The sequence below is a fragment of the Macadamia integrifolia genome, chromosome 9, assembly GCF_013358625.1.
Source record: "Macadamia integrifolia cultivar HAES 741 chromosome 9, SCU_Mint_v3, whole genome shotgun sequence".
NCBI lineage: Eukaryota > Viridiplantae > Streptophyta > Magnoliopsida > Proteales > Proteaceae > Macadamia > Macadamia integrifolia.
In genome coordinates this window covers 27,599,784-27,627,487 of record NC_056565.1, presented here as the reverse complement: position 1 = coordinate 27,627,487, position 27,704 = coordinate 27,599,784, and the positions used below count along the sequence as shown (strand labels likewise).

The 27,704-nt window shown below is 34.9% G+C and overlaps 1 protein-coding gene across 16 annotated transcripts; it reads left to right on the top strand.

The window, feature by feature from the left end:
* Positions 1–652: 652 nt before the first annotated feature.
* LOC122088165 (chromatin modification-related protein MEAF6-like) lies at positions 653–26,866 on the top strand. 16 transcript variants are annotated; one of them, XR_006142992.1, is made up of 10 exons: positions 653–804; positions 2,779–2,873; positions 3,518–3,618; positions 13,474–13,528; positions 14,122–14,210; positions 18,708–18,777; positions 25,447–25,474; positions 26,044–26,103; positions 26,214–26,274; positions 26,497–26,568. XR_006142992.1 is itself a non-coding variant. In XM_042657339.1 (9 exons), the coding sequence occupies exons 1-9, from the start codon at positions 795–797 to the stop codon at positions 26,603–26,605; spliced, it is 594 nt and encodes a 197-aa protein (XP_042513273.1). In that variant the 5' UTR covers positions 660–794; the 3' UTR covers positions 26,606–26,866. The 16 variants fall into 16 exon arrangements, 5 of the variants coding, with proteins under 5 accessions (XP_042513276.1, XP_042513273.1, XP_042513272.1 ...); XR_006142991.1 differs by having other exon boundaries at positions 26,044–26,274; positions 26,497–26,584; XR_006142994.1 differs by having other exon boundaries at positions 654–804; positions 14,122–14,186; positions 26,044–26,274; positions 26,497–26,584.
* The last annotated feature ends 838 nt before the right edge of the window (positions 26,867–27,704 follow it).

Below are 27,704 nucleotides of genomic sequence, written 5' to 3'. Positions count from 1 at the left end.
ATATTGTCTGGGATTTTCACCAAAGAGATTCCGCCCATGAGGTGCTTGATAAAATGTTTGAGCATTGTCACCTAAAAAAATGCATTTTAAATAAACATTTTGTCCAAATAATGTTCTCATTCTCAGTTAAGAACACATTATGTATTTTCAGAATAAAAATGCACATTCTCATAATAGGAATGCATACCAAACACAGCCTAAGGTGCATCCCAATGTATGGCCACTAAACTGATGAAACCATGAGGTTTGTGATGCAAGTTGAATGAAAACTCATCCTCTCCTATAACACAAATTTACGTGAATCCACTACTCACAAAATACAAGTTGAATTTCGTATGACATAAATCACAACAATACATATTAAGATCGAAGAACATTGCATAACGTTTAAGCTGCACTATTGCAACATGTTGGTCACATTCAAAACTTGGAAACAACTTCTTTTGTGAAGCAAGGGGTAATGCTGTATATACTTACCCCTGTCAGCACCTCCAAAGATCAAAACCAATTATTTTTGGGACTTGAGTTTCCTATCGAATTACGTATCATCTATCTTTATTTATTTTCTTCCAACAATAGAGAATAGATATGTCATTTCACAGGTTGGAGTTGGATAGAAGGCAAGCCCGTGGAGTACCCTACGCAACCTGGCAGCTTTCTCTTGTTCCCTACCAGAATGAAAAACAAACCAAGCGCTCTCTCGTTGTCCCCTGAAGAGAGCGAGGTAAAAGGGCGGTAAGGTGGAAGTGGGAGACTAAAGAACCTAGCTGATTCTCCTCTCTACTATCCCTTTAATGGCGACTGGTTAGTGACAACTACAATGTTTTCTCATTTTAAAATCCTTTTTTAAATCCTTTTTTTGTTCTCTGTTGCTTACTTGCATTTTATTTATATTTCTCCTTCAACCATTGGTTTCAAAACCCTCGTTTTCATCTAGGGTTTTCTTTTCTGCTGCTTGTGTTTACTAATTGCATCGTTGAGTCTTTGGTTGATTTTGGTGCTCGAATCTGTTGGTTGTATCGAGTGTCCGATCGATTAACTCTTCAAGCTCTTTAAGTCTGTCAAGCCTTGCGATTTTGAGGATTTCCATTTGATTTTTTTTTTTCTGTGGAAGAAAAGCTGAAAATGGGTTATAAGTTTCGTCCACGAGCTTGAATTTGGTTTGACTTTCATTTGGCTGGGTCATCTGGTCACTGATTCTGTTCGTGGGTTGGGCGTGCGCGGAGATTTGTATTCGTTTTTTACTAAGACCATGTTGAAGGTCTGGATTTTATTGAATTGGAGTTTCTCTTGATCAATTCATGTTCCCCCCTTTTGTCGGAGTATGGCCTCTCTTGCTTCGTCTTTCTAACATAAGCGGTTTGTTCTCTGGATTGGTCACTCTCACATGGATCTTCCGTCTACTTTTGCTTTCTGATTGAATTCATTTTCCTTTGATGCTCTATTGTTTCTCTCTACCTCTTTCCAAGCAGTAGTAATTTATTTTCCTTCGGCTGGTATTTTCAACTTTATGAGATTAACCAACTTGCTACTGTCACGTTGAGCTGGTGGAATGAGGAGCTATTTTAGGATAGAATCATCAATTTTGATTCCCTGAGCATCTGTATGAATAAGCTGATCTTTAAAAGGGACTCATCTAGATTCTTGATTCATACTAATCTGATTAGAGAACTAGAAATAAATGCAACTCAGGATTGAATCAAATGAATGCAGGTTTACCATTTATTCATATTTTAGAAATGAATAGAAAACAGTCATTTTCCGTAAGAAGTTCAAACCCAGATGCTTTGGTAGGCTCATTTAAACCATTTTGTTCCTTCTGACCACATATTATAGCATTGTTATAAAGTTATGGTATTGGATCGAGTTGAGGGTCGAAGTTATGTATATACCCCATGTGATTTGGTCTCGAGTCAAGTCGAGACCGAGATATTCACCGAGATCTAGGAGAGATCTTGACCGAGATATTTTACATTTTATATATCGCCTCTCATCTTGTCTCGCCATTTTCAAATAGTGAGAAATTGGCGGCAAGATCTCACCAAGTTCTTAGAACATGATTGACGAAGCCTATCGAGATTGAGGATGAACACGTGTCTAATGTGTTTTATTTTCAGTAATTTTTTGCCATATTTTATTAAGTACTATCATAGATGGACTAATATTTTTGAACAAATTCATTCCGATTTCATATAACACTTTGGTCCCCTTGACAAATTGATGGGGCCTGCTTGGTGTACTTTAGAGTATGTTCAAACTTCCATATTGTGTAGGCTAATTTGTTCTAATATGCAATATAGTTGCATTCTTCTAAAATTATATAAAGAAAAAGTTTCACACGTAGCTAATGTAATGTACGCTCTTTCACATGATTTTTATTTTTTATTTGCTTTCCTTCTATGACCATATGGACCCCATGTGGATGATATCGTTCATTGCGATACCATTGGTGTGGCATGAGAGATTCCCTCCACACTGGAGGCTTAGAGAACCCTTTCCCAAAGAAATGTATTCAATTAAGTGAGAATTATTCTGAAAAGTGGACTACCAATCCTATTTCTAATTCTTGAACTATTTCAGTTGATGCAACCAAACAATTTCAATTTCTTAACCTAAAAACTATTTGGTGACTTATTTCATGAATTCAATCTGAAATTGAAATTGAAATCATACCAAAGGGGGCCGGAAAACCCTGTTTCTGTTTCTTCCCAGGAAGAAAATGGTATCTTCAATCGATTTTTGAATTTATTATTTTTGTTTCTTATGTTGTTTCTTCAGGGCAACGAGCATCGTCGAACCCTTCAGCCATGCTTGCATCTTTAATGAGCAAGAGAGTAAAGCTTCATGAAGAGCTTCGAAACATAGAAAAACAGGTCTTTGCCTTCACTATTCTTCTCTTTTTCTTTTTCGTCTTTTATTTATTTGTTTATTTATGGGGATTGCTTCTGTGATATCGAGTTCTTGGCTGTTTGATGGAGTTCCTCTTAACTTCAGGAGAGAGTAGGTCATTTAACTTGGAATCATTCTCAATTTCCTGGGCAGTTTGGGTTCTTGCGTTAGTTTAAGAATGCAGGTTGCAAGAACCAGATCTTTGTGACATTAATCACTTGAGAAATTTTTTTTTTTTTTTTGCTCAATTTTGTTTCAAGGATGAGTGCTATTGAGTCTGTTAGTCGATAGGGCTTACCTGGTGCACGAGGCCCCTCATAAGTCTGTCAGTCGATACAGTTATTAATTGTTTTCCCTTCCTTTTATCCCCTTAATTTGTGAGAAGGAGATTGTATTTAATCATATAAAGTGAAATTAGCCCAAGCAAGCAAATTGTTCGTTAATGGTATATTTCCTGTTCTACGTGATCATTCAACTGTCATAACCTGTGAATAGTTTGATACCAATATATTAGAGTTTAATAATCCTTAAAAAATTCCATTATTGATTACCAGCATCCACGAAAAATGCTTTTATTATTGTTTTTGTTTTTTAGCTCTGCAGCCATAACTTCTGGCTTTATTTGCAGGTCTATGAATTAGAGACAAGCTACTTACAAGATTCAAATCAGTGTGGGAATGTATTGAAAGGTTTCGAATGGTTTCTATCAGCTTCCAAGAGCACAACCAAGTATGTTTCTTGGCCGTCCACAATGAAAATTTTTTTATGTGTGAATGGTATCTTACCTCAAATGTATCCATAATTTCCAAAAATGAGGTTAATTTTCTGTTAAAATTTGTTCTAATGGGTGTTTACATGTGATCTTTTGGATGCATAATCTAAGATAATTGCTTATTGTTAGAATTTTTGGAATTGGTAATAGATATTTTCAACCACTTCTCAAACCCTACTTATCCATAACCTACTAAACTCTTTACTCTCAAGGAATACCTCTAGACGTAGAAAGAATTACAATCCCCATTCCACCTAAAATGCTAGGAATTTGTTGACAGTTTGATTAGATTCGTAAACCAGGTCAGCTAATACGTTTTAAAATAGTTCTATATGGCCCCTTCCTATTCCTTCTAGTTTGTATGGTTGAAACCAAGATATATTTGTTAGGTTGATCAACAGTTAGCCACTCCTCTATGGAGCTACGTGTACACTGCCCGTCACAACTCTCTTTCGAAAATGCAACCACTACCAGCTTTTGGAAGAGGAAAAGATCACTTCTAAATGCAGCCATAATCTTTTATATGATACCACCAAACGCGATGAAAGCTGGCTGACTCTAGCAAGGGCTAGTGCAACCTCTTTTTCTTCCGTGCCAAGCTACCTTTAGCTAGGAGCCTCTTTTTCCTATGCCCAACTCCCAAAATTTGACTCACATGTGTTAGACATATTGCTCCAAGCAGTGATCCTTATGTTGGATTTTCCTGAATGAAATGAAACAGTTTGATTCATGTAACAGGAGAAAGATTTCCCATACCTTAGCCAGAAAGATCTGTTAGCACTGAGACAAAGTCAGGAATGCTGTAGCCGGCAGCATTTATGAGAAGTGCACGAAGGATTTCTTGTAAAGATCACTTTGGAGAAGCTCCACCAGATATTTGAAGAAGCTGTTGCAATTGTAAAGGAAAGCTAACCCTTCTGCACCTAGGGCTGGCATGGTGTCATATCATATGGTATGTAGGTAGTAAGAACCATCACTTGCCAATTCAGGAGTTTAACTCAACTCAGAAGGCACAAGAGTAGTGTCGATTCTAGAGTCATGTCTATAGGAAAAATAACAAACAATTCTACAACAAATTATAAGGTATCTATAGAAGAAGTTATTGAAGGAATAGGATCAAAAGGCAGTAAATTATTAAAACCTCCAGAAATTGACTCAACAATATTAGCAGGCCAAGAATGGAATTTAAGCAGAATAACAGAGGATACTGAATCAAACACTGTTTATGTACCCAGAGATAGTTTAATATATCAAGACAGTAATAATAATTATAGATTAAGATTCTTAGATTATGAAACAAAACCAGGAGTTGAAAGTAGTGCAACAGACACTATAGATAACGAAGAAAGAGAAAGATTCATAAAAGAATTAGAAAATCATGATACTACAGCTGCAGTAATTGAAGACAGAATAATAACACAAGAAGAAATAAAAATATTAAAACAATATGACAAATATGGCTTAATAGGAACATTATTATATAAAAGAAAACTTGGTGTTGAACTTACCAAGGAAGATAAAATAAGGTTAGAAAACTTGGCAATAGAGTCAGAGATTATGACAGAGGAAGAAGAGTTAATTGATAGAGGTGATAGATTTATTATAAGAAAATTTATAGAAGATGAAAATACTACTGATAAAACCAGTGAAATAAGTGAAATAAATCCTAGATTATTAATTAATGAAGAAAATGAAATAGATGAAAATTTAGAATCTGATATAGAAGAATTACAAAATATTGAAGCAATGAATGACGTCACCTATGATAATACAAGACCATATGGACCTAATAACCCAAATATGGCTTGGGGAAATAGACCACGATGGAAATTAGAACCAACAGACTTAGAACAGCCAAAAGACGATTTCAAATATTATAAACCTAGAGGGAAAAAATTACCAATAGAAGAACCAGTAGTTTTTGCAAATAGAAAAGAATCGAGAAAAATATTAAATGTAGGATATCATGACCCCCAGAAGTTAGACTCAGTACTTGATATATGGAAAAGTAAGGTTATAAATGATTGTTTACAGTTTAAAGAACAACAGGATGTAGATGAATTATATCAATATTTAGAAACATTCTTAGGAGAAACAATGAAAGCAAATTGGGAAAGATATAAAGTAGAATATCCAGAAGAACTTAGAACATTAAAAACTTTTGGACCAAATCCATATAATTTTGTTAATAAAATACATATGTTAGCAACAGGACGAGACCCTAATAGTTCTCGGATAGAACAACAGACTGAAGCCTTAGCACAGTTAGAAAGACTAGTCTTAACAGATTATAGATATGCAAAAAGTTTTTTAAAAGAATATTACTATTTTGCAAGTATAAGTGGAAATTATTTTACACAATCAGTAAAAGATAAATTATTTCAAAAATTACCTGGACAATTAGGAGAAGAAATAAGACAAAAATGGCACCCTATAAATGATATCCCAGAAAATGATAATATTGGTATTAGAATACAACATATTATAAAATGTTTAAAAGAAAAATGTATAACCATACAGATTCAACAACAATTTCAAAGAGAACAATACAATTTTTGTAAAGATATTTATGTACCCCAAATATATGGAAGAGAAGGAAAAGATATTTATAGAAGAAAACAGAATATAAAAACCAGGTTACAGAAACCCCAGTATAGATCTAGATATCAGAGGAGAAGTAGTTATGATTATAGAAGACCCCAGAAGAAATATTATCTTAGAAGATCTGATGCAAGAAGACTATTTCTAAATAAAGATCATCATGCTAGGATGTACAATCCAGATAGAATTTATAAAAGAAAATTAAGATGGTTTATATGTGACAGAGATGATCATTTAGCATCAAAGTGTCCAAGAAGGATAAATGAAGATACGAAAAGATCTTTAGTGGTACAAGATTCAAAATGCTGTTTAATAGATGTTGAAGATGATTTAAGTGATACAGAATCAATATACAGCATTGTATCTATAGAAATATATAATCCAAATCTTGAGGATAAGGAAGATGAGGAAGAAATACCTAGTGTTATGCAACAATACTTAGAAGAAAATATATGTGTATTAACAGACACATGTATAGAGGATAATCACCGATGGAAAAATGGATCAGGATCACATGATAGAGCATGTAAGAAATGTCAAGGATATCCATGGATAACACTAAGATATCAGTGTGAAAGATGTTTTGAAGAAAGATGTAAAAATTGCTTAGATAAATCAGAAGTTGTTCCAAAGATTGATGAAAAGATAATAAAACTACAGGATAAGATAGTAACTAAAAAAGTAGAAATTTTAGAGGATGAAATAACTATATTAAAAGCTCAATTACAAAGTAAAGAAGATCTTAGTCCAAGGGTATATGAAGAACCAAGAATTGAATGGATGGAAATAATTGAGAATGGAGGAATAAAACCAGTAAAATCTACAAAAGGATCTTTAGGATATGATATTTTTTCACCCATAGAAATAGTATTATTACCCAATGACATTACTATAATAGACATCCAAGTTAGATATTCTATTTCTGACAGATAGGGAATAAAACTAGAAACAAAATCTAGTATGGCAGCAAGAGGATTAATGGTCATAGGAGGAATCTTAGATTCTGACTATGAAGATAATATCCATGTAATAATAAGAAACTTTACCCAAATAGCTCAAACCATAAAACCTGGACAAAAAATAGCTCAGGCTATAATATTACCAAACTATGAACAAGGACCTGATATAAAAAGAATAGGAGGATTTGGATCAACAGATAGACCTAGTACTAGTAATCAAACAATAGAAAACCATATATTAGCCACTATTGAACAATCAAATATTAACAAAGATATAGCCATATTCTGTCAAGTAAAAAATAGTTTAAATAATTTACAAACACTTTGCAGAATAAAAATAAACAAGAAAATAATACATTTAAAGGCTATAATTGATACATGATGTACCAGTTCTATAGTAAATCCAAAATTCTTTGATAAAAATGATTTCGAAGAAACAATAAATCCAACAAAAGCAACATCAGTTGATGGAATAGAAACTGAGTATAAATATAAATTAAAACCCGCATCTATAAGCTTCAAAGATGTTTGTGATAAGTATTCAATAGACTATCCACTTAATAATGTATACTTAAGGAAATGCCCTTGGGATATGTTATTAGGATTAGGATTTATATTAGCCCAATCAGGAGGATTATATGTTAATAAACATAGTATTATAATATTCAAAAATATAACACAGACACCAACCTATCCACCTTACCCAAAAATTAAACAGAATGATAAAAAGATATTTGATGAATGTCCCTGTGATATACCTGGACAATGTAAAATAAGTAATATTGAATCAACTATAGAAGGAAATCCTATAGAAGACTTTGAAGAACTAATCCCAAAATGTGATATAACAAAATTTGAAGATGGGATAAATCCATCACTAATTTTAGCCATATTAGAAAATTCTAATAGTATTAAGAAAACTATAGAAAAACTAGAACAGATAGAAATAATTCAAGATAGGAACCCTTTACAACATTGGGAAAAAGATAAACCAATTATGAAATTAGAAATTATAAATCCAAATTTAAAAATAAATTCAGGAGTACCAAAATACCATCCTATAGATTCAGAACAATTCAAACTCCATATTAAAGAATTAATTGAATTAAATTTAATAAGAAAATCTAATAGCCCTCATAGATCTGCAGCCATGATAGTTATGAAAGAAAGTGAAAAAAGAAGAGGAAAAAGCCGAATGGTAATTAATTATAAAAGATTAAATGATAACACAATAGATGATGCATATAATTTACCTCAAAAGAATTTCCTTATTCAGTTTATACAAAGAGCCAAAATATTCTCAAAATTTGATTTAAAATCAGGATTTCATCAGATAGCTATAGAAGAAGAATCCAAACCATGGACAGCTTTTACAACAACTGAAGGACATTATGAATGGAATGTAATGCCTTTCGGATTAAAAAATGCACCTGCAGTTTTTCAAAGAAGAATGGATGATATTTTCTTACCTTACAGAAAATTTTGTATTGTTTATATAGATGATATATTAGTCTTTTCTAAAACAGAACTTGAACATATAGCACATCTTCATAAGATATTTTCAGAATTTTACAAACATGGATTAGTAGTCTCTAAGAAAAAGATGGAAATAGGAAAAGAAGAAATAAAGTTTTTAGGATTAGAAATAGGATTAGGAAAAATAAAATTACAACCACATATAGCTACAAAAATTTTAGAATTTCCTTCAGAACTTAAAACCACAAAAGAAATAAAAAGCTTTATAGGATTAGTAAATCAGGCAAGAGATTTCATTCCAAACTTAGGAAAAATAATAGGACCTTTATATTCTAAAACAAATCCTAAAGGTGAAAAAAAGTTTAATTTACAAGATAAAATATTAGTAGAGAAAATAAAAAATATTGTACAAACTATTCCACCATTAAGATATCCATATGAATCAGAATATAAAATAATTGAAACAGATGGATCAATAGAAGGATGGGGAGCAGTTTTAAAAACACGACCTACAGAATATAGTAATAAAAGTGAAGAACAAATTTGTAGATATGCCTCAGGAATATATAAACGAAAAAATTTAAGTCCAATTGATTGCGAAATAGAAGCAGTAATAGCAGGATTACAAGCTTTTGATTTCTTTATAATATTAAGAAGTTTTACTTTAAGAACAGACTGTGAAGCTATAGTTAAATTTTATAAAACTCTTAATGAAAAAAGAGTAAGTATAAGAAGATGGCTAATTTTCAGAGAATTAATTATAGGAAAAGGTTACAAGATTAAAATCGAACACATAAAAGGTGATAATAATTATATAGCAGATTATTTATCTCGAGAATGTTTACCTAAGTTACTAACTTAATTTTGATAACTTTCAGAAGTCAAAAAGATCTGAACCAGAAAGGAGTTCCTCTCCTGATTTTGAAAAATCCAAAGAAGATTTTGAACAGCTTCAAAGTATATCATCAACATATAAGAAATATAAAAAGCAGATGGATAAAGGCAAGAAGCCTTGGTCACCACCTGTGACACCAGAAAGGAGTCCCTCTCCAGATACAACAAGAAAGACAGCAGAAATGCTGCAACAAGCCTTTGGCAATATTGGAATCAAAGGAAGATTTAAAGAAGCCCCAGACAATGGGATCCAGTATGGAAGAAGCTATTTGAAGCCGATAGATGAACCATTTGGGTTCAGAAGCATGTATAAAATTGGTACTGAAGAACAGATTATTCTTGATAATCTGTGGGTATCTTATAACAAGATCTTGAAAGACCCATATAATAAGCAAAGAAGAGAGCATTTTATGACCAGCATTAATTGCTGCAGTTATCAATTTGCTAAGATAAAAGAAGCTAGGAAAGAAAATTATCCATATTATGTTCTGATTGAAGGACATAATCCTGGAGTATATGACAGATGGACCGAAGTTTTACAACAACTCAAAAATTATCCCAAACACCCTTGGTTTAAGGGATTTCATAAATTAGAAGAAGCACTGGATTATGCTCGTCGTAATCTAGGACCTAATTTCTTTATAACACCAGCCCTTAGATTTCCAGTATCTAAGGTCAGGGATTCAACAAGTTTCAAAGAAGCATTGATCAAATGTGAACAATGTGATACAACAAGTTCAAGAATTGCAGAGATACAAAAGAATGAATCCCAGCTTAAATCAGAATTACAGGCTGTTAAAGAATCTGAACAGAAATATTATCATCAATTAGCCTCAAAGATAAAAGAAGTTGATGAATTAAAAGAAGCTCTGAGACTTCTCCAGCATTCAAGATTAGATACAACAAGTATCCCAACTTCCCCAGCATATGAAAATCTCCTTGACAGGATTCAGAAGATGGAAGAATCAATCAAGAAGAAAAAAGAATATGAGAAGATTCTTATGGCAAAAACAAGCTCAGAAAATATAAAATCAAAAATTGAAAATATATTGTCAAAAATTTTTTATCCAGAATCTTCCAGTGCATCCACAGAAGATTTAACAAAAGACAAATAGGATATACTCCTATTAAAGAAGATAAGAATCCAGATATTCTCTACAGCAAGAAGGAGATATTCTCTACAGCAAGAAGGACTCTACAGCAAGAAGGAGATATTCTCTACAGCAAGAAGGAGATATTCTCTACAGCAAGAAGGATTTTTTTTGCCGACATAATAAAAGACCCTTTTTGGAAAAACAAAGTGTTCGGCCGACACTTGTGGAATGTCCAGAAAAGGTGGGCCAGCCAAGATTGAAAAAGAAGACCAACTTTAGAAAAATCTTACCAGAAGACTTATCCGGACTCCCGGATTTGAAAAATCTTGTAACATTATTTATAAAATTTTCTTATAAATAGAACTAGGCTCTTCATAAGAAGGGGACCTCTCTCGATGAGAAGTTTTTCTTTCTGTCTGTAATAATCATTGTACATTGTACAAAGCCTCCCGATTAATAAAAGAAGATCATCATTCCTGTAAGTTTTCTTTTCTTTCAAATTCATATCAGCTTCTTCTTCTAGCACCAGGCTAAAGCCTACAGTCGAGCCTCTTGATTCTGGCTGCTAGATTTGGTTAAGCTGGTTTTCATATTTTTCTTTCTTTATTCTGTTTATGTTTTAATTTAAATATGTGTGAGTAGTTCCTTACGAAGGATAAAAGGATCAGATGTAAGGTTTTGACATAAGCTTTTAATTTTTGTAAATCCTTATCATTTAACCCGTAATGACTGAGAGAAGGTTAAGATCGAAGATCTTTCTTAGGGAGCAATTACGACACTTGAACTCTGTATTATATCAGGAGTAGAGGACTGATATATAACCAGAGAGTAGTCTAAAGCTCTAGATCTAGACCGGTACTTTCTACCATTCAGACTATGTCGCCTTAGATTCATACTGCTTGTCTCTTTAGTAATATTCCAAAAGAATAGGTCTTTATGCTCTGGACGCTGAGGCAAGGTGGCCGTTTAGTCCCTGAGAGCAAAACCCCTATGTGAGGGTATGAATCATGTTGGCATGGCGTCCCACATGAACTAGAAGACTTGTAGTTCCTGGCTAAGAATTCCCTTAATTAAAAATGACTGTCTGGGTTAGCATTCCAAAAGAACTGGGCCTATATACTGTGCGTGTTTCACCGGTTGATCCCCAGTGTGAGGATGTGAGTTGTATGAGCATGGCGTCTTATACAAGCTTAGATTAAAGTTAAAAAAAAAAAAAAAAAAAAATTTTTTTTTTTAGGAAGTTCTTTGTCAAAATACCTTACTGAAATCCTTATATCCTCCTTCCCCTCTCCGTGCTGTGCTTTCTTCCCCTACATATCCTTCTGTGCTATTCATCTGAATCGGCAGTCTCCGGCCAAATTAAGAGTTTTATAAAATTTAACTATAGCTTCACAGTCTGTTCTTAAAGTAAAACTTCTTAATATTATAAAGAAATCAAAAGCTTGTAATCCTGCTATTACTGCTTCTATTTCGCAATCAATTGGACTTAAATTTTTTCGTTTATATATTCCTGAGGCATATCTACAAATTTGTTCTTCACTTTTATTACTATATTCTGTAGGTCGTGTTTTTAAAACTGCTCCCCATCCTTCTATTGATCCATCTGTTTCAATTATTTTATATTCTGATTCATATGGATATCTTAATGGTGGAATAGTTTGTACAATATTTTTTATTTTCTCTACTAATATTTTATCTTGTAAATTAAACTTCTTTTCCCCTTTAGGATTTGTTTTAGAATATAAAGGTCCTATTATTTTTCCTAAGTTTGGAATGAAATCTCTTGCCTGATTTACTAATCCTATGAAGCTTTTTATTTCTTTTGTGGTTTTTAATTCTGAAGGAAATTCTAGAATTTTTGTAGATATATGAGGTTGTAATTTTATTTTTCCTAATCCTATTTCTAATCCTAAAAACTTTATTTCTTCTTTTCCTATTTCCATCTTTTTCTTAGAGACTACTAATCCATGTTTGTAAAATTCTGAAAATATTTTATGAAGGTGTGCTATATGTTCAAGTTCTGTTTTAGAAAAGACTAATATATCATCTATATAAACAATACAAAATTTTCTGTAAGGTAAGAAAATATCATCCATTCTTCTTTGAAAAACTGCAGGTGCATTTTTTAATCCGAAAGGCATTACATTCCATTCATAATGTCCTTCAGTTGTTGTAAAAGCTGTCCATGGTTTGGATTCTTCTTCTATAGCTATCTGATGAAATCCTGATTTTAAATCAAATTTTGAGAATATTTTGGCTCTTTGTATAAACTGAATAAGGAAATTCTTTTGAGGTAAATTATATGCATCATCTATTGTGTTATCATTTAATCTTTTATAATTAATTACCATTCGGCTTTTTCCTCTTCTTTTTTCACTTTCTTTCATAACTATCATGGCTGCAGATCTATGAGGGCTATTAGATTTTCTTATTAAATTTAATTCAATTAATTCTTTAATATGGAGTTTGAATTGTTCTGAATCTATAGGATGGTATTTTGGTACTCCTGAATTTATTTTTAAATTTGGATTTATAATTTCTAATTTCATAATTGGTTTATCTTTTTCCCAATGTTGTAAAGGGTTCCTATCTTGAATTATTTCTATCTGTTCTAGTTTTTCTATAGTTTTCTTAATACTATTAGAATTTTCTAATATGGCTAAAATTAGTGATGGATTTATCCCATCTTCAAATTTTGTTATATCACATTTTGGGATTAGTTCTTCAAAGTCTTCTATAGGATTTCCTTCTATAGTTGATTCAATATTACTTATTTTACATTGTCCAGGTATATCACAGGGACATTCATCAAATATCTTTTTATCATTCTGTTTAATTTTTGGGTAAGGTGGATAGGTTGGTGTCTGTGTTATATTTTTGAATATTATAATACTATGTTTATTAACATATAATCCTCCTGATTGGGCTAATATAAATCCTAATCCTAATAACATATCCCAAGGGCATTTCCTTAAGTATACATTATTAAGTGGATAGTCTATTGAATACTTATCACAAACATCTTTGAAGCTTATAGATGCGGGTTTTAATTTATATTTATACTCAGTTTCTATTCCATCAACTGATGTTGCTTTTGTTGGATTTATTGTTTCTTCGAAATCATTTTTATCAAAGAATTTTGGATTTACTATAGAACTGGTACATCATGTATCAATTATAGCCTTTAAATGTATTATTTTCTTGTTTATTTTTATTCTGCAAAGTGTTTGTAAATTATTTAAACTATTTTTTACTTGACAGAATATGGCTATATCTTTGTTAATATTTGATTGTTCAATAGTGGCTAATATATGGTTTTCTATTGTTTGATTACTAGTACTAGGTCTATCTGTTGATCCAAATCCTCCTATTCTTTTTATATCAGGTCCTTGTTCATAGTTTGGTAATATCATAGCCTGAGCTATTTTTTGTCCAGGTTTTATGGTTTGAGCTATTTGGATATTCATCTGAACTGGCAGTCTCCGGCCAAAACCCCCCTTGGTATCAGAGCTTTGTTATTTTACAATAAGAAAATTTACAGTTTATTCTATGTTTTCAGTATATCTTAATTATTTCAGTTTCATGGAATATCTTACTAGTGAATATAATAGAATTTATCATTATGATTATTATAGAATTGAGTATCTGGATATAAATTCTTTATCTGGTATAGTGGAAGTTTATTATAAAGATTATTGTGAATCTATATTAGAATCCTCAGAAGAATTAAAGAATCTTCCAGAAGAAGTTAAAAGAATTATCTTACAAAAAACTGATTTAACACCAGAAGAATTATTTGATAAGTATAACAATCATATTACAGCATAATTATTGGAAGAATTCTCATAGAAATTATTATCCTTTATTAGCCTTACCAAAAAGTTTTATGCTGCCATACTAGATTTTGTTTCTAGTTTTATTCCATATTTATCTGAAATAGAATATCTAACTTGGATGTCTATTATAGTAATGTCATTGGGTAATTCCTATAACTTTTATAAATAATAATAATAATAATAAATTTGAACACTTTCAATATGTATGACTTTGCAATCCTAATATTCATCCCCATTAATCTAACAATAGAAAGCTAGATAGCATATGCAAGGTTTAAAGTTTTGGTCAAAATTTCCGAAACCTGGTCGAAACTGGATATTTTTTGGGCTAATTCTAGAAATTTGGGTTGAAATTTCCGAAACTTGGAAATCTCGGGGTGGGTCGAAACCATCAAAATTTGAGAAAACGGTCAAAAATTCCAAAACCTACAACTATGAGCGAATGATACTTGCTCAGCATCTTAGTTACAAGTGTTCACCGCAGCCCAATCAGGGATGTTACTCTATCCTCAAGGTGTGATTGGAACTTGGAACAGCGACGGGATAGCTACGTGTTTTATCCTTCAAGGCTTCAACCAAGAAAGGAAAGCGTCCAAACAGAAAGCAATGCAGTCTATAATCTATAATTTATTGAGGTTCAAGTGTATGCCTGTGTTTTTGGTTTCTAAAAGAGTCTTTTATGTATTATGATTTATGATGTTAAATGATTGAGTTCATCAAGCACTTAATGACCTCTCGGCAATGCTTACAACTTGCAAGTTTTCCACAGATGGGATTTACATATTTTTTTTTTTATTCCAAATAAAAGAAATAGTTTGGTGTTTTGGATAGGAAACTAAGTTCATGCTTTAGATGGAAAACAAAATCTTGGAGTTTTTATTATCACTTCAGACTAGTGTATTGTTGTTGGCGTGGTAGAGAATTGATCCGTTGATTTGCTCACCTCTTTTCGTAGGTTTCATGGGAGAAATGAGGCAGGCTATGGGATTTAAGAGCTTTACGCGAGAAACCCATTCCAAGTGTCAAGGAAACAGAAAATGATGCAGTTGGGCGTTGGGTATAGGGATATCTTTTGATTTGATTCATTTCTTTCTTTCATTTTTAGAGTTTGAACTTAGTTTGGTAATATTCTTATTTGAGTGAGATTTTATTTATATTTTTAGACTTAGATGCAAGTTTAATTCCATTCAGATTAGGAAGGTCGGTTTTTGAGTGTTTCTATACGGTTGTGTAGTCCATTGTTGACAGTTTGGATGGAATGGAAAATTGATTGAATAGCTTGGTTTGGAACCGTGGCTGGCTAGCGTAGCTCTCTCCTCCTCTTCTCTTTCTTCCCTTTTCAATTTGCCCTTTAGCTTTCTTTCTGTTCCCCTCTTGTTATTCTTTCTTTCTTCCCTACCTGCTGTCGATAACCTGTTCTGGACTGAAATATCAGGTTTAAGAAAGCCTGGCTGAAGGATTACTTCCAATCAGTTGAACCAGAGGTTGTGAGCGAAGGTTGCTACCTCCTAGGGGACGCAAACCCTAGAAAAATCTCCTCCAAAGCTTGGCTCTGCTGGTGAGAAATCAAAACCGGACTCAGATCTGAGTTTTGCCATCTCCAGACCTAGTTGCAGGCTCAAAACATGTCAGATATGGGCTATCTAGATCTTCTGGTGCTGGATTCATAGAAGATCTGCTGCTGCGACCCTTCATTTGAAGTTTCAGGCCAACTTGGGGCCTAGTTGAGAAGCTCTCTCAAACTGAAACTCTTCCCATTCGTCTGCCCTGATTTGGTCCCGAGGAATAAGACAATACTTCTATCGTGAGTTGATGTTTTAGGCTCTGTTTGGTAGCCAAGAGAAGAAAATTAAAGAAATGAAAAGAAAAAAGAATCTAGAAAAGAGAAGAAAAGAAAAGAATAGAAAAGAAATGAAATGGCAAGAAAATAGAAAAAGTATGTATTTTTGGTTACCATTAGAAGAGAAGAAAAAATTTTATATTTTCTTATGTTTTCTTGTTTTTTTGGCAAGATTTTTTTTTTTTTGACAGCAAAAGAAAACTTCACCGTTCCCTGGGTGAATTTTGAAATTCAAACCAGGAATCTTCTCTTGGTTCAGGACATGCCAAGCACAAAGAGAATTTCTTAAACTAGGAAAAAAGTACAAAATTTCTTTTCTTCTCTTTGCTACCAAACATAGCCTTAATCCTAAATTCTGTTTTCCCATTATACCCCTTTTTATGTCTTTTATTCTCTCATGTCCCATAAGCTTAATTTGCTTCTTAGTTTACCCCTACCAAATAAATACTAATCACTTTTATGTCCATCGCATACTTGGCTATCTAGGCCCCCTACATATTCTGTTTGTTTACAAACTTGTCACTCGATATTAGGAACTTCCAATTATTTGCAAGTTTGCCATTCCTTTCTAGACTTCCATCTATTTACAGATTTTCCATTTAAATTTCAACTTGAATTATCTATTATTTTGTGGGCCCATAAACGATCCAATTTCAGATTTGGAACCCGGATCCGCATCAGAAACTTATAAAGTGGGTCTAATTTTAACCATGCAAGAATAAAATGATTTATGCAGTTTGCTTCATGCATTTGCCACCTATCATTCAGATTAGGGTGCATTACATCAAGCTTGAATTCAATGGCTGCTCACCATGGAACCTGGGGCCATTTGGAGTGAGAAGGGCTTCTGGAGATGCAATCAGTGATATTCATCTATCCAGGGGTAGTTTGTGAGGGTGATTCTAGTGACTGAGTTTCCGGTCCTCTTTTATTAGGCTCAGATGGGCCTTTTCAAGAGTCTTCTCAGTCGTGGAGACTGGTTTGCTACTTACCATCTGTTGTGTGCACTCAGTGTTAGGACTCTAGAGATTCTCACACCTTGGCATTCTTGCCTTTTGGCTGTCATCCCGAAGCTAATGACAGAATATGATGAGTGGATGACCTTTAGCAGGGCAGAGTGAGTCTGCCCATGTTTTCTAGGTTTTCCAATTCATAGAAGTTTGTTTCCATTTATTTTGCTTGTCCCAGCTGGACTTTTATCTGTCGCTTGCACATTCTTTATCTTTCTTATTTTGCACCTATTTCTCTCCATGTTAAAGAAAAATAAATAAATAAATAAAAAATAAAAAATAAAAAAAAATCTAAAGAGCTAGCGGGGGTATCAGAATTGTACTGCGGCAAGTATGCATATTAGGAACCCTTGACTTCCTGTGCTTGGGAATGGTATCAGCTTGGGGGAGCCAAAGAGACAACTGAGCAGTTGACAAGCTATGACATGCACCCAAACTGATTGACTGTGCCCAATCTGAACCCTACCTACAAATGGGTGAACGATTAGGTAGAATGGGTCGGCTGGATAGGGAGATGACATGGATAAAATAAGGCAAGCTGATATAGGGATAGAGATATGGTACAAGATCCTTAGTGAAAGGTCATGTTTTGATGCAATCTGAACCCAATACGTGTCCACTGAATGAAAACGCAACTCGACCTGATCTCTGATTTGGCCTTACCAATATGAGCAGCTCAACTAGGTTTCACGTTGATGGTGATACCTGGTTCGGAGACCCTATTCGGAATCACTATGGGCCCACACAAGTAAGAGAACACTCAAACTAAAGGGTTAGTGACAAGCAGTAAATATATTGAAGTTTATAATAGAGTGGCAGGCAGTGAATAAATTGAAATTTCCTAATTGAGGGGTAGTTTACCAATAATTAAATTTAAGAGATCTATATAATTACCAGGGGGGTAAATTTGAAAAATAAGGCTGTTTTAATGCCTTAAATCTTCCTGCCTTAAATTTTGGGCTCTCCTTTTCATTTAGGGGAAAAAATAAAGCTTTGAGCTTTTCTCAAACCGGACCATGCAGTTTTTTTAGGTTGAAGAAAACCATCAAAACCAGACAGTTCGACTTGCTTTTTTAATCCTAAGCAGTTCTATGGCCAGACCAAACTGAAATTGTGTCCAGCTCTGCTCATACCTGGTTCAACCGGCCGATCTGGTTCAGAACTTAAGTTTTAGGACTGTTGTTAAAATACTTTTACTTAAATGAATTTATTTTCTCCTTGAAGTGTGCCTTTTGGGATTCTCTTGATACTGGAATTGCCTAAGCTTGATGATTATCTTGGCTGTTGTGGGATATCGTTGTAAATTATATCAATTTTGGGCAAATGTTGCATGCAGCCTGAAGCGGTCCAGAAAGTTCCAGCCTGAAGATAGGCTTTTCTCATTGTCTTCAGTTACCTCACCAGCAGTATGTATCCTGCATATGACATATTCAGTTGTAATTGGACTTCTTATTTTATTTCCCTCTTCCTTTGCTTTCTTGAAGGAGGGCATATAATTTTGTTTATGCACGATAAACTGAATTCTGAAGATAAGCATAAAACTAGTTTAAGGATCATTGAGTTTTACGCTTTTGCATCATCTCTTACTATTGCAGGAACATGATCACGGTTCTGGTTTTGGGCAGTTTTGTGGTTCAAAACCAAACCATGATCCAAGGAAGGTTTCCATCTTACTAGGCCATAGTTTTCAAGGCGTCTCCTTGCTGTCCGGGCGGGTTTCCATGGGCTGGGCATTTGCCCACCTTCTTCTAACTTAAGGCGGGTGCCTTGGGACTCTGGGCATTGTTTAGGGCACTTTGGAACGCCTAGGTTCTTGGGTGGTCAAATTTTTTTTTTTACTTGCGTGTTTCCTCTAAATAATGTTGTTTCTAACATTTTTATTGGCTTGTGTACAAGTTTGTGTATAGGTGAAAAGCATGGGAAGATTAGTAGTAAATAATAATAATAAATTAAGAAAGAAATCAAACTTCACTAGTTCACTTCTCTTATTTATTTGTGTTTTTGTCCTCTAAATACATGCAGTCACTCTTACTTCTAGTCATTCCTCTAGAGTTACCTCTTACTGATCCTATTTACCTTCTTCGGAAGATTCCTCCTTCAGTCTTTGATTGCAACGGACAAGACAACATTGGCATATCATTTCTAGGTGGATGGTTGAATCTCCTTGGAGAGAGATTTGAAATCATCCCTGACATCGAATAAATGATCAACATTACTGCAACTAGAACTGTCATTATCATTCCAACTAGGAATGTTTTTATCTATATCATTTAGAACGGGTTTCACTTAGCGGGGTTACTAGGACTTGGGTCTCTTTCTTGGGCGGGACACCAAGTACATGTATCTTTACTGATCAACCGATTTCTAGACGCTAGAGTAGATCCTAAAGAAATCCCACTTCCTAGTTGCTAGTGTCTGGTCTGGTTCAAGTCTTGCCCTAATACAGTACACTTTGCGGACCTGCTCCCGATCCTAATTGGTCACCACAGTACTGCCATTCAGCAGCAAGAAAATATCTTCCTCTGGTTGTGCTTACAAGGTGGTCTCTGTGAGTCTCTTGCTTCTTTCGAATGACAAGAATTGCAACAGTTTTCTAGGCCGCGTGCCACTGCTTCACTTTTCTTGGTTTGCCACTCTTTCTATATACTATCAACGGCATACTAGCGAGAAGAATTGGAATTGGTATGTCTGTTGTGTCAATGAAGCTCACTATGGAACATGGATGATTGCTATGCTACGGAACAAGGATGATACAATGCCATGCATTGCCTCAGGTTGGCAGGGTGGGAGTGAAGGTCGCCCTTGTTCCGAGAAAAAGGTTATTCACTATTGGCTCACCCAGCTGAAAAAGTTCAGGACCAACCATGCACTCACAGCTACTACTCCGAGTTATGGAGAGTGGGAAGCTGAAAACCATCTTGTGATGTCTTGGCTTCTCATGTTCTTTCGAACATAATGTTGCTGTAATGTTGTAATGATGTTGCTAGATATAGTGGTGAATTTGTGCATAGATTCAATCTGTATTGTTGAGTGTGGACCTTGGTGCAATGGTGGTGCAATGGTTAGGTTGCTCTATTGTGATCAAGTAGTCACGGGTTCGAGTCGGGAAACAACCTCTTCGTGATGCCGGGTTAAGGTTGCGTACATTGTGACCCTCCCCAGACCCCGTAGTGTCAGGAGCCTCGTGCACTGGATACACCATTTATTCAATCTGTATTGTTGTTGATGTAATGCTCTAAGTATAGTTATGTTCTTGCTATACTATATATAATGGATAAATTAAAAAATAGGCGGGTGGCTTGTTGCCTAAGCACTTAGGCAGCCCTCCAACACTTTGGGTCCCTTGGGCATTATGACAACTATGGATTCAGGTGACACAAGGCGTTGGAGGGCACCTAGGCAACAAGGCATACGCCTAAGTGTTGCCTAGGTGTCCTACGTGTGTAATATATGACTATATGTAATATAGTAATGATGATTTTATATAATTATGCTTATATGCAACATAGAACCCATATGGCCATGTCAATGCAATATGATATAATTATGCTAATAATGACCTAATATGAGAAAATCAACATATGATAAACAAAGTATAGGATACACTACAAGTCTACAAGCATATTCATTAGAAAACAAAGCAGGAAGCAGAAATCAACGTAAGCTTGTGAAATGTCAACCAGGTATGTTGTTGCCTTGGACCTAAGAAAAAGCCTAGAGCCCTGGACCACCTAAGCGATGCCTTAAAAAATATGCAAACACCAGATCAGAAAATAGGAGTTTCAATGGTTAAAAGATATAAGCAGTCGATCTAGTGTTTAGAGAAGCTTAATTAATGACTCACAGTGATGTAGATCAATTATATCTGATTGGCCTGTGGGTAGTGGGCCCATTAATGATTATAAGAGATCCCGATTTAATGGCTAGATGTGGGTTAGATCTGAGAGCCAGATTTCAACAGTATTACCACTAGTCAGTTGATAATTTTCAAGATTAATCTGAGATAAAACAATATTAAAAAAAACTTAAGATCGATGAGATGAAATAGAGGAGAGAAAAGGTTGTCGATGTATAGAAGAGAAATTAAGAATCAAAGAGAACTGGTGATGTTACACGGGAGATAAATTAGGATCAGATCTGGAAATCCAAATCTAAAGATGGGACTGGTATAACAGGATAAGAGAGAGAGATTTGTTCATGTGAACAGTGATGTGGGCCAGATTTGATGGGCATGGAGACTTGTGTATGGCTGGAGTGGGACCCTTTTGGTAGAGATTAGTATCTAATTTTGTTTACTTTCTATTTATTTTGGTCCTTTCAGTTTCTATTTTTGTAACCTTTTGTTCTTAGCTACTTTCTAATTTCAGTTAATAGCTAGGATCTAAGTTTTGCTTGCTGTACGAGTCCCAATATCTATCTTGTAAGGGACTTTCTATTTCTGTTACTTCATTTCTAGTCATAGTAATACTATCCCCTTCTCTTCTATCCTTTACCCGTTACTTTCTATTTTATTGTTACTGCAACCAGCCATTACAGTAGATTTTGTGGGTATATACTCTACCTTATTGCTACTGCTGATGCATGAGACACCATCAAACCTGGGTTTCTGGACTGCAAGTTTCATGGAGGTTTTCTTCTAATCTAGCCATTAGATTGAGTTCAGTTTGGGGTATGTTCCTCCCTTGGTGATAGACTACCTTTGGTTTAAGTTTCTTGATCATCCCATGGTTGGATCTTCCTAAGGTGCTAAGTTACTATTTCTGAACCTTACTTGCTATTTTTTAATTCCTAGTATTACTCATGATCCAGCCATGAACAAGGGCTGAATTTTTAGTATGTTTAATCTTCGGAATCCTACCCTCGAGTGGAAGGTCTGTCCCATCTGAGTTGTTTATTCTGTTTTGAGAAACAGTTTATTGTTCTGGTTAATAGCCTGTCCGTGCTCTGGCGACAGCAGTGTTTTCACTTGCTGTTTGTCTTCTGTAGTAAGGTATTCCGGTGGCTGTTTCTGGTTAATAGCCTGTTCGTGCTATGGCGACAGCAGTGTTTTCACTTGCTGTTTGTCTTTTGTAGTAAGGTATTCCGGTGGCTGTATCTTTGTCTTAAACCTTCGGTTTCACCAGTACTAATAGTCTACTGTTTTCTCTTGTTTTGACAGTGCCTGTGATCCTATTGTAGATTAGCTTACCACAGTCACTAGTCCTACCTTAGCAAGTTTCCAAACAAACAATCAATCCATTAATGTTCAAATCGTTGGGGAGGGGGTTGGTTACATTTCTTATTTAGAAACAAAATGAATCTCCTAGTTCGTCTACTAATTTAATATCCACTTCCCTAACTTAGACTTTTAGAAAGCTAAAGTCTCTTTTAACCAACTCAAAAATAACAACTAAGGAATAAAATACAAGATAAATCGTTGTCCAACTATCATCAACATGGGATACTTTAAGAAAATAATAATTATTGTATACCCCACTAAAACCCCTTTTGTGCTTTATATTTCAGCCCATTATAATAATAAAACTATAGCCCAGCCCAAACTAATGTTAAAACCTAACCCAAAGTTAAATCAGGACTGCATCATTCCCTCCTAGTTAGAAAGGGCTTGTTCTTGAATCTTTAATGAGGACAAATCTCTACCACTCAATCACCATCGACAATCGTGAGCTTTGATGGTACGATGATCCAGTGCTTCTCCCAATCAAAATTAGCAATGATTGGCTTCATTACATCCAATATTTGTGGAGGAAGAAGGAAATCAACGGTTTCAATCTCTTCGAATTTTGTTTCCTCAATCGGAACCCTCTCTTGATCGAGCTCTTCTTCCATCACTGTTCCTTCCACTTCTGATTCTTTTTCTGAAGCTTCCATTATGCCCAATACATCGTCGCATAGGCATTTAGTACTATTGGTAAGCTCTCAAAAACTTGATGGAGATGAAGTTCATCCTCTAATCTCTTCGTACTTCACTCAATGTGAAGTTGAAGCACGAGAATATGAGATTCAAGCAAATCATTATCGATCACCATAGGAAATTGAGGTTTTCGGCACTGATACCAAACTGATGCAGATCTGTCAAATTTGATCATATCTACATCAGTCGATCAGATCTGAGAGATAGGATTTGCCTGTGGGTAATGAGCCCACTAATGAATAATAGAGACCCTGCTCTAATGGCTAGATGTGGGCTGGATATGATCTCATATCTAACAGTCAGATTTCAAGAGAATAAACTCTAGATCGCAGTTGATATTTTTCGAGATAAATGAGAGAACCTAATAATTAAAAAAAGAAAACTGAAAATCAATGGGATGGGATAGAGAGACACGGCTGTCAGTGTGGAATAAAATATAAGATAAATCCCTATCCCAACTATCACCAACATGGGGAACCACTGATAAATAATAATTTTCACACACCGCCTTAAAACCCCACTGTTTGGGAGACTATATTTTACCACAATAAAACCCAAAAACTAAAGCCCAACCCAAACTAATACTAAAACCTGGCCCAAATTTAAATCAGTTGTGCATTACACAGGAAGCCAAAAGCCTAGAGCAAGAGAAACTGTAAAATCAGATGTGCATGACATGATAAATAAGTAAAAGTTCAGAGATTGGGAAAAGTAGGACACATTAATGTTTACCACCCCACACCCCCCCCCCCCCCCAAAAAAAAAAAAAAAAAAAGAGCCTTCCAGTATCTGAACAACTTGGAGAGTTAAGTCATATTTGGTGAAATATAAGGCTTTGTACGTGTCTGATATCCACCATGTGGAAGATCAGATTCGTGGGCAGGTTAGATGCACGTCCCCTGCTCACTGTTCAGCCATAATGTAGTTGACTATGCAGTGGAAAAATGCCAATATATTTGGGAGATGGGGCTTAACTTATCGTTTGGCCATAAAATTTGCAAGTGGCCAATACAGACATACCTTATTTGTCCAACGGTTGATTATCACATCACCTTTCCATGTGGCAAACTATGTGTACTGTATAGGGACCTTGTGCGGAAAACAATAAATTATTGCAGTTAAAGCAATTTCAACACATTTTGTTGTCTTTCTCACACATTTATAGCCCACGCAATTCCATGCATGGCAACCTCAGCATGTTTTGCAAATTGAGGGATGCTCCCAAAGGACTGGGGGGTGCAAGTGGGGTGGTGGGGGAACGCCCAAGCTCTCTCATGGAAAAGTCTAGTGGCTTCCATTGTAGGAATGAACAAAAGCCATTGAAGGAAATGCACTTCTTCATAAAGTTTTAAACGTAGTAAGCATAGGAATTCACTAATAGAACTTGTGAAAATGAACTACTCATCGTAATTTTACCCTTGGACAGCAGTCAATTAACCCTTCAGCTATTTCTACAGTACCTGAATTATGAATGTGGGATTTAGTTACTTCCATTTTCATGTTGTTTCTTGTTGCCATCTACCTGTGTTAAGAAGAAATTCTTGTGTGGCATTATGTTCTGTTTCTGAACCAACAATACACTGGTCAAGAAAATTTGAATCCATCAGTAAATGCCTTTATCACAGTTCTACCAGCATAACCAATGCAATTACTTGTGATACCTAATACTGTAAAGGTCAATTATTGTAGTGTCTGCCGAAATACTGACAATAGTTTTTGGAACTGTAGTTGGCTGCACAGATACACTCCAACTTGCAAAGTTTGACACTAATGATTCATGGTCTATGATAATCTTACCTTCATGGATCAATTTGGCAGTTATTGCCTATCTATCCTTGCATCTTTCAAAGACATCAAACTTGATCAGTGATGCTCACATTATTATAAATTCAATATATATATATATATATATATTTTTGAGTGATGCAACAAGTTTAATACCTTAAAAAATCATTTTCCAGGAATTCTGTCATAATGTTACTCATGGAAGATTTGAACAAATGCCAACTTGCAACTGGAATAAACCTGCAACTTATATTCCACCAAAGTGCCTCTGAAAAAATTATGAGTACAGTAGTGATTTTTTTGTAATTGCTATTGCATGCAATTCTTTTAAGAAGTTATTGTGGTCCCTAACATCATTCCCTTGGCCCATTTTCAGGCTGATGAACAGTTAGTTGGAAGAGAAGGTGAGCTCATGGCACACTATGGATAGATAGATATATAGGCTGCACCAGTTGTATGGGTAGCTCAGGTAGTCAAACCTTTGTGGAACGTTTTTGGTGGATATGTTGTCAACATCCCCTTACCTTATGGCAAGTTCACTCAATTCAGTTTGTTTGTAGTAAATTTTTGGAAATGGTTCAATTGGCAAATAGTTCTTAGGGGATAACTCCAATACATGGTAAGCGGTAAGGTTGAGGTGGGTCTGGCTATTGCTACCTGGTGAATCTAGAGTGTTACTTGTACATCCGTGTTCAGATTGGCCACATCTTATCTCCACAAGGTATAAAATCAAGAGGTAATGCAGCCATGCTTGGTTACCTGGGCTACCCACAGAACATTCTTTTATTAGGGTGCAGCTTGTTGTCACCGAAGAGGTGATCTGAGAAATTTTAACCTTGTTTGATTGCCCTTTATCTTATTACAAATAGTTTAGGGTTAAAGTAAAAGAAGGTTTTCAAAATATTTGAAAGTGACCAGATCATTATGCCATTCTCAGAAGCTGTCATTGCTTGCATGTTTTTTGAGTACACAGTTGAAATGGCAGGATTTTACACATTTGAATAAGAGGTGTTATACCGAAAGGGAAAAAAAAGTAAGGTTAAATATTTCACCAACTTTGGTTACAAACAAAAAAAAATCCCTATATTTTTTTGTGTATTTTGTCTAAGAACATGAACTTCTGTCTTGCTTTTGTTATATTAGATGGAAGGTCAGATTTTGGTCCAGGACGGTCGAAGGGTGGAGGTACACCTGCAAATGGGCAGTAAGTATACTTTGTCTCTACTAGGCTTACAGTAGAAAGATCAAATGTTGACTTTCAAACAGTTTTGGTTCAATGGAATGGCAGAGGAATGCATGCCAGTGAACCACTGTATCTTAGAACCTTATACATTTATGATTTTATGATTATACATACGTTAGTATCATAGCGCATAATTGCACGGATTTACATTTCTCTGTCATGTTATGTTATGTACATTTTCAGGGGAAAACCAAAGAAGGGTAGAACAGCCTCAAGGGATGGGAGGAGAATCAGACCATCTAGTGAACATGATCTTGACGACGAAGATGATCTAGATTTGAGCTTGAGATAAATCACCTTCCTGGGATGAACCACTGAAACGCCCTTTTCAATAAATTAGGGGTGGAATGGGATGTGTTTGTTCTCTCAAAACATTTCCAACTAGAGAAGTTTGGTTCAAGTGAAGGAAGTTTCTTTCTTAAATCTATCTTCGAAATTCTTTATTCAAGTTGTTATTACTCGCTACCAAAGCTAATTATAGATGGCTTGAAGTAATGATTTTGTATAACATTTTGAGATGTAAGAAAATAGCCATTGCAGTTTCCAGATCAAACTTGGTCTCTATATCAAATGTCTTTTCGGTCCTTGCTTGGTGTATGTGGAGTGTAGGGGCGTCAACATGAATGGAATTTTTTATTTCATGGGTGGTACAGTAATTTTGAGTTTGCGTGTCCCTGTATCTAGGCTTCCATTATCTCAAGTATGAGTAGGCTCCTAAGTATTCATATTTACCCCTCTAGACCTAATCTTGTTATCTGGTTTGTTTAGGCATTTCAGGGGCAAAGATTGGGAATGAAGTCACTAGCTAAGGTCAATTGGTGAGGTCATCTGCTAGTTATAGACAATTCCCTGGCTTGGATCAGAGTTCTTTCCACCCTCTCTTACATGCACGTCCCTACCCGCTATTGTAACAGCCCCCTCTAGTGTCGTGATCGCCCTTGATGCCTGAAAAACCAATAACGTTCTGAGAATTTAATTTTCCCAGCGGGGTATATTGTTAGAAGTCCAAACAATATGACATGAGAAAGATATGAAAAGATTTTTTGGTTGTGGTTTAGTAAAAAAATACAAGGGAATAAAAGGTTCCCGGTCACACCCTCTGCGCCTAGTGTGGTCAATGCCTCCACCTGTCTTCCCATTAGTCCGCACATTGGAGCAGAAGTCATGTGAGCAGGGATCATTCTATCACCTTAAATAAAAATAGTAATTTCAGATAAATATCACACAAGAAGAGGAAAATATGGGAAGTCACATCAGAAGTAAAATTTGGATCACAACCAAACAGAAGGAAATTTATGATCTCATTCCACCTTTGGCTAGTTTTATTCTCATTTTCATTAGTTCATTTTACTTCACTGATGAGAATTTTGTTTCACTTTCATTCCACTTTG

What these genes read in the sequence shown, in the direction of transcription:
- LOC122088165 (XM_042657338.1), top strand. An exon ending in TCATTCTGTTTAATTTTTGG is followed by an intron (nt 13,529 to 14,121) that starts GTAAGGTGGATA and finishes TTTTTTGTCCAG; the next exon opens with GTTTTATGGTTTGAGCTATT. An exon ending in CTTCAGTTACCTCACCAGCA is followed by an intron (nt 18,778 to 25,446) that starts GTATGTATCCTG and finishes GCCCATTTTCAG; the next exon opens with GCTGATGAACAGTTAGTTGG.